At 45.1% G+C, this 10,001-nt stretch overlaps 2 protein-coding genes and 1 pseudogene across 2 annotated transcripts; 2 read left to right on the top strand and 1 right to left on the bottom strand.

Moving 5' to 3' along the window:
* Positions 1-2,123: 2,123 nt before the first annotated feature.
* LOC136188521 (vacuolar protein sorting-associated protein 45-like) lies at positions 2,124-4,869 on the top strand (annotated as a pseudogene).
* LOC136188522 (uncharacterized) lies at positions 4,675-6,625 on the bottom strand. Its single transcript, XM_065976255.1, has 7 exons — positions 6,246-6,625; positions 5,578-6,185; positions 5,386-5,520; positions 5,161-5,322; positions 5,032-5,102; positions 4,902-4,970; positions 4,675-4,854 (listed from the first exon to the last, which is right to left on the bottom strand). The coding sequence occupies exons 1-7, from the start codon at positions 6,358-6,360 to the stop codon at positions 4,728-4,730; spliced, it is 1,287 nt and encodes a 428-aa protein (XP_065832327.1). The 5' UTR covers positions 6,361-6,625; the 3' UTR covers positions 4,675-4,727.
* A 1,085-nt stretch (positions 6,626-7,710) lies between these two features.
* LOC136187979 (rho GTPase-activating protein 20-like) lies at positions 7,711-8,786 on the top strand. The gene is made up of 5 exons (XM_065975684.1): positions 7,711-7,752; positions 7,805-7,890; positions 7,956-8,105; positions 8,159-8,282; positions 8,341-8,786. The coding sequence occupies exons 1-5, from the start codon at positions 7,726-7,728 to the stop codon at positions 8,437-8,439; spliced, it is 486 nt and encodes a 161-aa protein (XP_065831756.1). The 5' UTR covers positions 7,711-7,725; the 3' UTR covers positions 8,440-8,786.
* Positions 8,787-10,001: the final 1,215 nt, after the last annotated feature.

Below are 10,001 nucleotides of genomic sequence, written 5' to 3'. Positions count from 1 at the left end.
GGGTGATCGACTTCGCAGCTGCGAAGCTTTCTATCAAAAACGCCTATCCCGTGACGCGGCACGCGATCCGTAGCCATCGAACTCGCTGACGCGTAGACGAAAAGTCGACGATCACCACGTACGGTGCATTTGCCACATCCTAAGGGCTAAACACAACTCCGTCGTCCGAAGCCATGTGTCGTGTGCCGGTCGACCGTACGGCCAATTACGTCAGCTAAGGCTGTTTTTTGTCAAAGATCTTGTTTATTTAGATAGTTTGAGTGGTAATAGGTGTACCTTCTGGGCATAGCAACAGTTGGTAAGGAAAGGCGTTAATGTAGCGGTTATTTAAGTCCGCGATGGGGGCAGTCAAGGCGTTTCTTTCCTGATTAGAACAACTACTCTAGTCTCGCTTAGCCAGACCCTCCCCTTTCGTGTTGATATCCACGCCGGGAGAGGGTCTGGTGACATCCCTTTGATAGGGAACCGTCTAAAGATTAAAGATTAGGGACGACGTTCTCTAATATAGGGAACCCTCTAAAAATGAAAGATTAGGGACTACGTTCTCTAAAATAGGGAACCGTCTAAAGATTAAAGATTAGGGACTACGTTCTCTAATATAGGGAACCCTCTAAAAATCAAAGATTAGGGACTACGTTCTCTAATATAGGGAACCCTCTAAAAATCAAAGATTAGGGACTACGACGTTCTCTAAAATAGGGAACCGTCTAAAGATTAAAGATTAGGGACTACGTTCTCCAATATAGGGAACCCTCTAAAAATTAAAGATTAGGGACTACGTTCTCTAATATAGGGAACCCTCTAAAAACAAAGATTAGGGACTACGTTCTCTAATATAGGGAACCGTCTAAAAATCAAAGTTTAGGGACTACGTTCTCTAATATAGGGAACCCTCTAAAAATCAAAGATTAGGGACTACGTTCTTTAATAAAGCGAACCTTCTAAAAATCAAAGATTAGGGACTACGTTCTCTAATATAGGGAACCGTCTAAAAATTAAAGATTAGGGACTACGTTCTCTAATATAGCGAACCGTCTAAAGATTAAAGATTAAGGACTACGTTCTTTAATATAGGGAACCGTCTACAGATTTAAGATTAGGGACTACGTTCTCTAATATAAGGAACCGTCTAAAAATTAAATATTAGGGACTACGTTCTCTAGTATAGGGAACCCTCTAAAAATCAAAGATTAGGGACTACGTTCTCTAATATAGGGAACCCTCTAAAAATCAAAGATTAGGGACTACGTTCTTTAATAAAGCGAACCTTCTAAAAATCAAAGATTAGGGACTACGTTCTCTAATATAGGGAACCGTCTAAAAATTAAAGATTAGGGACTACGTTCTCTAATATAGCGAACCGTCTAAAGATTAAAGATTAAGGACTACGTTCTCTAATATAGGAAACCGTCTACAGATTTAAGATTAGGGACTACGTTCTCTAATATAGGGAACCGTCTAAAAATTAAATATTAGGGACTACGTTCTCTTGTATAGGGAACCCTCTAAAAACTAGATAATGATGGCCTTTTGTGAGCCATCATGTGATCCCCGAACACACCCTCAGCACGGTATCTGTCACTCTAATTTTAGGAAAGCTGATGTGCATAATGTGCATCACACTGCCTAACCATGACATGCATTATTTTCCGCAAAATCCTACAATTAGCTAATTTGACCTGTTCTGCGCACAGAGCGACAGTACCCCTCCCCAGCCCAACTTTTTCAGGTGATCGTGTCACGAGGCCCATTATCAGCTCGCAGTTAAGTTTGCGTGCTGCGAGCTTTGCTCGCAGCATGACAAACCCAACGTGCTCCTTTACTGCGTTCCCTTGATAAATGTTACTAATAAGCTCACTGTTATATGCCCGTTATGTTTATCAAACATAGATATAACAGTGCTGTTATGCTGAAAACTATTGAACACTATCCGGGGTTTCCATTGTTGCCGTTCTTGTCAGACAACGCAAGTTGGACAGAGAAGCCTTGCAGCGAATAAGAAAACAAGTAGCTTCAACCATATAAATTTTACTTGGTAAAATAAATAAATAAATAAATAAATAAATACAGTATGAGCGAAAAAAAGTTGGTGTTCGATTATAACGCGCGCGACGACGTTATGACGTATTCGAGGGAGGAGCTTCTTTTTTCGGAAAAAGAATGAACGTTATCGTTGCCGTTCGACAGTACATCGATCGCATGATCGAAGACAGTCGCGAAGGAATGAAAGTCCTGCTCATGGACAAAGAAACGGTGCGACGAGGCTCCCTTTCGGGGGAACGGCGCGAGACTAAGCGATCGACGTCGTCTCACAGATCTCAATCGTCAGCATGGTGTACGCGCAGTCGGAGATCCTGCAGAAAGAAGTGTATCTATTCGAAAAGATCGACTCAACGGGCCGCGAAACGATGAAAGACCTCAAGGCGATCTGCTTCCTCAGACCGACACCCGTATCGTGCACCCCACTCATCGGTCTCTTCGCGAGCTGACGTTCCTTTCTCATAGGGCAACATTGACGCGTTAGTCGAAGAGCTTCGCGTTCCAAAATACGGACCTGTGTAAGAAGAAAAGAGGAGAGAAGTTGATGATGAGTGTCTACAGAGACGTTGTTTGTATTTTGCAGATTTTACGAACTTTTTGCGTCAGCAGGATGTGAAGAAGTTGGCTGAGGCAGATGAACACGAAGTAGTCAAAGAGATCCAAGTACGCTCAGAGCTGTGTTCCTGCATCTGTTGACTGTGTACATAGGAAGCGTATGCCGATTCTATTGCTGTCAATCCCCACCTGTTTTCTCTCAACTTGCCTACGTGCAGTCAGGTGAGAGAAAGAGAAAAAGGTTTCTACTTTTCAATATTGGTACATCGTGTTTACATCTAGCCGGGTGGACTGTGGGACAAGGAGTCGCTTCGACGAGTGACGGAAGGTCTTTCGGCTCTGCTTTTGTCGCTGAAAAAGCGACCCGTGATCAGGTGAGAGTCTTCGAGAGCAACGACTTCACGTGCACCGTCAATCTTCACGCCAGGTATCAGGCCAAGTCGAGAATGGCTCATGAACTGGGAACAGCTATCCAGGTAAGTGTTTTGCTTGGGGAAGGAGAGAGGACGTTGGAGAGTAGACGTGCATTTGTATAGCATGTCATAGACGAAAAAGTGTCGCTATTTGATTTTTGGAGGCCCGACGTTGCCCCTGTTCTGCTTGTGCTCGACAGGCGAGATGATCCTATCACGCCCCTTCTCAATCAGGCAAGACGCGTCGAGAGCACGCAGCAACTCGGTCAACCAACCGTCTCCGTTCTTATACTAGTGGAGTTACCAGGCTATGGTGCACGAACTTCTTGGAATAAGCAACAATCGCGTTGATATGTCTGGCGTTCAGGGACTGAGCAAAGAAATGCACGTAAGCTGTTCTAGGTATTTCTTTTTCTACTACCTCCAACTATTTTCTTCTGTAGGAGGTTGTTATGTCATCTGAGCACGACGACTTTTATCAGAGCGTCAGTTAAGATATAAGGCGTTTGTTGAGCTATTGACACTTTTTCTAGAATATGTACGCCAATTTTGGTGAAATTTGCAGCGCCGTCAAGGATCTTGTGGATCAGTATCAATCCAAGCAAAAGAGCACGGCGAAAGTCGAAACAATTGCGGACATGAAGGCAAGAGCGATTTGGTTTCATAAAGATAATTGTCTATCCCTGCTGTTTCGTAGGCTTTCATTGAGGCCTATCGTCAATTTCGCAAGATGTCCGGCACTGTAAGCAAGCACGTCGCGCTGATAGGCGAACTGAACAAGCGCGTCGTTCAACAAAGTCTCATGGATGTATCCGAAGTTGAACAGCAATTGGCATGCCAATCCGACCATTCAGCTGCTCTTCAAGTAGGTGGCATCTCCTCAGGCGCACATTCTGATGCTTGTCACAGTACACTATCTCTTGCGCATATACGCTCTTTCGTACAGTGATCTTGCACGGTTTTCTTCTTAGAGAGTAAGACAGTTGTTGAGTAAGGAGAACGTGAGTCATTTGGACGCCATGCGACTCGTTCTTCTCTACAGTCTGCGCTATGAAAGGCACGCTAGCAATGATAGACAGGGGCTGCATGACATCTTGTCGCGACGCGGCGTTCCTGCTCGATATACGCGGGTAGGAAAGCAGAAAAGGATAGGGAGCACCAATAAAAGTCGTCTCTCTCAGCTCGTTTCCAGTATGCTGGGATATGCGGGAAAAGACCAGCGAGGATCGGATCTGTTTGGCACGCAAAGTCCTCTAGCTTTTACAAAGAAACTCCTGAAAGGGCTAAAGGTCATAAAAAAAATGCCTAGATGAGAAGTTGTACTAACGTCTTCTTGCTTTTTTTATTATAGGGGGTTGAAAACGTGTACACTCAACATCGACCTCTGCTGGCAGACACATTTGATTCTCTCGTGAAGGGACGGCTCAAGGATACATCTTTTCCTTACGTAAATGACGCTCGCTCGAGGGACAGGTAAAGGAGTCAGAAATTAGACTGAGGTTCGGTGGAGGAGTTCTTCTATATAGACCTCAAGATATCATCGTATTTGTTGTCGGTGGGGTGACGTATGAAGAGGCTCTAGCCGTCGTCAACGTGAACAAGACTGCAGCGGGAGTTAGGGTTTTGCTTGGCGGAACGACGGTGCACAACTGCAAGAGGTTGCGTCGCGTAGCTCATTCACACTGGGGGCTCATTAAAAAACCGTGCAAATCTAAACACCTACCTCAAAAAAAGCGATTGCGTTTCTAAAGTAACCGCGGGTTGTTTGACGTCGGTGAGACGGTGAGCCTTGTCGATGTTTTCGACGTGCGCCAATTGGCCGCCGCCACCTCTTTCAGCAATGAACCTGGGAGAGGTTTCAATAAGAAGTATATGTGAATGCATGAGACCTACCTCAGAATTTGGTCACTGTAGCCGGCAATGAAGACGTCGTTTTCGTGACGAGAGGACGTCGTGGAAATACTAGATAAGATAACACATGTTTGTCTATTGATCGACTGCTGAAACTGGCCAGTTTATTGACCTGCATTTGGTTCCGCTCAGATCCACGTTTACGAACAGCAAATTCGAATTGACCGTGTGGTCGTGAAAAGCCTACAAGTACACAGCCAACGTATTTCTTCTATAAATCAATAAGATAGTAGGAGATAACCTGATACATTTCTGCTACGTCTATCCAATCAGAAGGAAGCCGAATACTTGCAGAGAAATACTTCTTGATGTAAGGCCGACACGTGTGACAGTTGGCGGCTACGGCCAAAAGAAAATTGGCCACACTTTGAATGTTCAACTCACAGCGAGCATAGAGCGCAACCTCAATAAAAAAATTAAAAAATGAATTACTTTTCTCCGAGGGTGTTATTTAATTAAAAGGTACTTTGAGAATGAATTCAGGATCGAGAAGAGATATCTGTCTGCACGTCTCGAGTATCACAGAAAGCGTCGGATCAGACGGGTTGCGAAAGTCGGGCAATTGCAGCAACGAGGTAGCAACGCAATTCAGAAGAAGCGTCTAAAGAAAAACAAATACATATACACTAGCTATTCTGATGTGAAGCCTATGTAGTACCTTATTAGCAGCAAGGGCAACAGAACGCTGCTTTCCTCGTCTCTCTTCCTCCGTCGGAAAATTCATAGAGGCGAGTGCGGACTTCACAATGTCGAGTGGGCTCTCGTCGACGCTTCCTAGGTCGTATTCGGGCAGACAGAATCCGTCTGTGCTCTCGAGTTCAATTGGTCTCGCTACTGGTTCCGTCTCGGAGGCCTGCGCGTTGCGCTTCTTCGGTTCGACTAGTTTCCTCCTGATGCTGCTGCTCTCCAAGGAGCTGAAGCCGAGTTTCTGCTTGAGGAGAAGATTCGTTGCCCGTTTCTGTTCGTGAACAGATGAGATGAGCCTCGGGCCCGACGATTTCGTAGGTCGGCTAGATAGTTTCGGTGCTCCCGACGTTAGAGGTCGACTTGACGAGCTGATATTTCCCGACAGTTGCAACGAGGACTGCGTGAGAAGTGGTTTCCCCAAAGGAGGCCCCGTTAGCGAAGTCGAGCTCGGGAGGCGCGATTTCAAAGTGAACAAAGGCAGAAGTGGTTTAGAATTGCTCTCTCCGGAACGAAGACCCGTTTGAGAGAGAAGGGGTGCAGTTCTTAGAAGAGAGCTTCCAGCAAGAAGCTTCGGTTTTTCTATTAGTTGATTAGATACGTCCATCACAAAACGTTCCCCAGGTTTTCTACTCCTGTTACCCTTTTCCGTCGAGAGGAGGCGTGCTGGGGGTGGTTTTGCCATCGCCGTCGAAGACTGGCCTGACAAGAGCGTATTTTCGAGACCTATCGAACGCTCTTTGCATTGGGAAGCCATTGATCAACTTGCAGCGTTAGCTGCAGAAGCAACGAGCTGCTAAAACAGAGCACAAGAGCACGACAGGAGACAGTGACGCACGCTAGACAAATCGAGCACAGAACACCAAACGGAAACAGTCAAACAAACAACAAACTGCAGACATGACATCAGCACGTCACCAATGGGGTTCGCTTTTGAGTTTAGCCTGACTTCAATTTATCGACGACCGCCACACGCAGTTGCAGAAGATGCAGTCGACTGTAGCTGTAGAATACCTAAGCCAGAGCTATAAATAAATATTTCAATATTCATTTTAGCTCGTCATCTATTATATCTTCTATTATATCCCTGGTTACGGTGAAGTTTTTATCCGGTACCTAACGTCGAGCACTCAGCACATGGACTGCAAGTGGAAAGGCGTCTCTAAACGGCAAACCGTGCGCCGTAGTCCATTACAAGTCTGATGTACGACGCTCTAGTCTGATGGCGAGGGACAGTCTGTTGTCGAGTGGCGTTTTCTCTTGCCTCAGTCGCATCCGAATCGGCTTCGGATGACAAGGAGGAAGCATTCCGCTTCGTCCTCTATTCCAAAGGCACTGCCTTCTCTTTTATACACGTTTCTTACGTGAATAATTGAATTGATCTAGGTGGCTAGTTTGAGTGAAGCGTTGGACTCGTACGGAAGCGAAAACGAAACTCCTTGCGAAAGAATCGGTGTAATGGTTGCGTGTGACTCTCTCGAAGAATTCGGAAAGTAATCAATCCCAAATATATTGCAAAGCAAGAGTTCATTCGTACGACTATAGGCATTTCAACGTCATAATTCAACGATTTTCTGAGAGTCCGCTGAGGTCTCCTTTGTCGTCTAGAAGCAGCAGTTCTACTAGCATCGTTTCTGAAAACGTGGACGATGTGAGTGCACGGAAGAGTCTGTCTCTAATCAATGAAAAGCCGATTACATGGAAACGGAAATTCCTAAGCCGATTTTGAGTTTTACAGCTGATTTTGTACGTCGTACATCTGAGCGGGGTACTCGTTCACTGCACTACTTTTGTTTCGCAGTCGCCAATGATGAAATCAGTTGGAATCCGTCGCATAACGTTTCTGCTGTTTAAAAAGGTATTGGAGCTCTTTGGTGTGACAGCACTCCGATGAAATTATATTTTGCGTACAGGGTCAGGCTCTAAAGTATTTCACGTTCCGTGCCAGCACTAACGTAATATTGATAGTCCTCATTTTGTTGATATACGTAAACAAAGGGTTTCTTCTAGTATGCTGAGGATACCATCTATCGTCATCTCGAACCCGCTTTGGCATTTTCAACTGGAGATGAATAGATTGTCCAAGTTTGATATACAGGCTGTTCCAACCTCCAATCACACCATGCATCTGTATCTTGGCTCAGCGAAGGTGCCCCGAGATTTTCGTCACTGGTCGATGTTTAATTTTTGAATTTTTAAAGGTGAAATTAGGTCAGAAAGCGACGGATCACAGATTGTTTTGGTATTTGTATTTATTCAGTGACGTTTTATTGATCGCTAAGCAGAAGTAAGATGTCGCTTTGGGGGGGAATGTTTTTGTTGTTTTTCAGCTGTTTTTTTTGCCTTCTCAAGGTCGTCGTCGTCGTATCACTTGAAGAATCACGTCAGATTGTCGGACATGTGGCTGGCCGATTGCGTGGACGAGGTGTCCGAGTTCTCCAATAGTGGAGAGTCGTCTTTCGTTATTGGCTGGCCAACGACGAACGCCGTTGTCACATTCGGGTAAGATCTCAAATAAAATAAAATAAATAAATAAATAATTTATATATACATAGGTGTCCTGAAGAGAAAGAGTTGTGGTATTGCTTGTTCGAACGACTTCTCATGAAGCAGCAGGAATTCGTCGAACCGAAAGTGACAACGGTGAAAATTCACAACAAAGCCGTTTTGACGTCATCGGTAAATAGACTTAGAGCTAAATATTTAATGAAAAAAATTGAATTTCTTTTTTTCTTAGGCTTTGCAATTGGTGACGTTGAAAGTTACTAAAACGGATACGACTACATCGACCGTGGAAAAGGCTCTGGAACAACTCGACTGTGACGTCAGTGTTTAGAGTTTCCGCGTATTGGCTCTAGTTTCAGTTGCCGCGAGAAAGGAGGATACACCGGCTGCCACTACGTTCCTAAAGATCAACGCGAAGACGACATTCTGAGACAATTTCAAGAGCTTCATCTTGACCGCGATGCCAGCTTTGCAGCAGCAGAGAGCTTGACGAGCGAAGAAACTGGAGATGTGTCACTAAAAGCAGAACAGGAAGACCCAGGACAGGGAAGGACATTGAAATAAAAAAATTGCTGTGCTGTGTTGTCTACTTTGCATTGTCTGTTGTTTTTTTGTTTACTGCATATTGTCTGCTGCTTTTCGTTGTTTTTTTTCAATTATTTGTGTTTTCTTTTGTTGCAGAGGCCCACGTGACTGGCTTTTGCAAACGTTCCAGTATGTCGATAGCTCAACGTCGTCTTCTTCTCGCTGCAATCGTTTCAGCCCTTCTAGCTTTTGCAGTAGCTCGTTCAGACGTCGTACGATTCGTCGTAGGCGTCGCATTGCGACTGGTCGTCGGTGCAACGAGCTTCGCCTTCGGAATTCTTCTCGTCGCAACGCGAAGCCCCTATCGAACGAATTTTCCTCGCCTTCCAGCAAATCCCCTGACAGCAATCATAGCAAAGGTAGCAGCAACAAAGAAAGAGCGCAGCAAGCGAATGATTTCCTCACAGAGAGCGACGTCATTGTCGAACGCTTCCACGTCCGATCCAACGACGACGGGAAGACCGACGATCGTCTCGCGAGCTCTCGATCGAGCGATTCGAGAAGGTTAGAAATCGACGAGAGCTCGACAGAACAAAAAACAAGCCATTTCCAAAAGCAGTTCTCGAGAACACTGTCAGAGATTACGTCATGTCTTGGTATAAAAAAATCGGCGAAGACGAGCCAGGATTCGAAGCAGTCGTAATGTAAAATTTTATCGAGTATAGTAGCAATTCGCTTTTTCATTCTCCTCTATAGGGACGAAGCGTGGATTGTTGTGCAAAAGGCGACGAAACGATTAAAATCAGTTGATATGGTTTGTACTCTTTCCGTCTCTAAATCGAATCTTTGAGAGAGTGTGCAACTATAGCAGATGGACGAGTCGGAACGCGCCAAACGCTTACCTTTTTAAAGTCGAATTAATTTTAATTAGGAGCGTGATTTGTATCGGTAACTCGCTCACTCTGATAATCGGATCTCTCGCGCGCGGGACAAAGACGAGGAGACGAGAAGGAGAAGAACGCTAAAGGAAGCTTGAACGGTAAACATTCTCGCGAACTCTGACACGTTATGCCTTTCGCTGACTAAGCAACGCTCTTTCATACGAATCAAAGCGGAAACGCGACTATCGATGACTCACAAATGTTCGATTGCTAACTCGTCTTCGTGGAAGTGATCCGGTCGGCACGTGGTGACGGAATGGAAGGAATGAGTATGATGAGACATAGTTCGCCTCCACAAACACCTTTAAGCTGAGGTCACCTCATTTACCTCATCACGATGAACACAGGTGGAGGGGGTCAAACGAGAGTAACATATTTTTTTCACGTTTACGAGGCTTGGTATGCAGATGCCGCGAGTTCATTCGCG

The sequence above is a fragment of the Oscarella lobularis genome, chromosome 6, assembly GCF_947507565.1.
Source record: "Oscarella lobularis chromosome 6, ooOscLobu1.1, whole genome shotgun sequence".
NCBI classification, from domain to species: Eukaryota; Metazoa; Porifera; class Homoscleromorpha; order Homosclerophorida; family Oscarellidae; genus Oscarella; species Oscarella lobularis.
The sequence above is the reverse complement of the archived record's forward strand: the minus strand, read 5'-3'. Positions and strand labels throughout refer to the sequence as shown.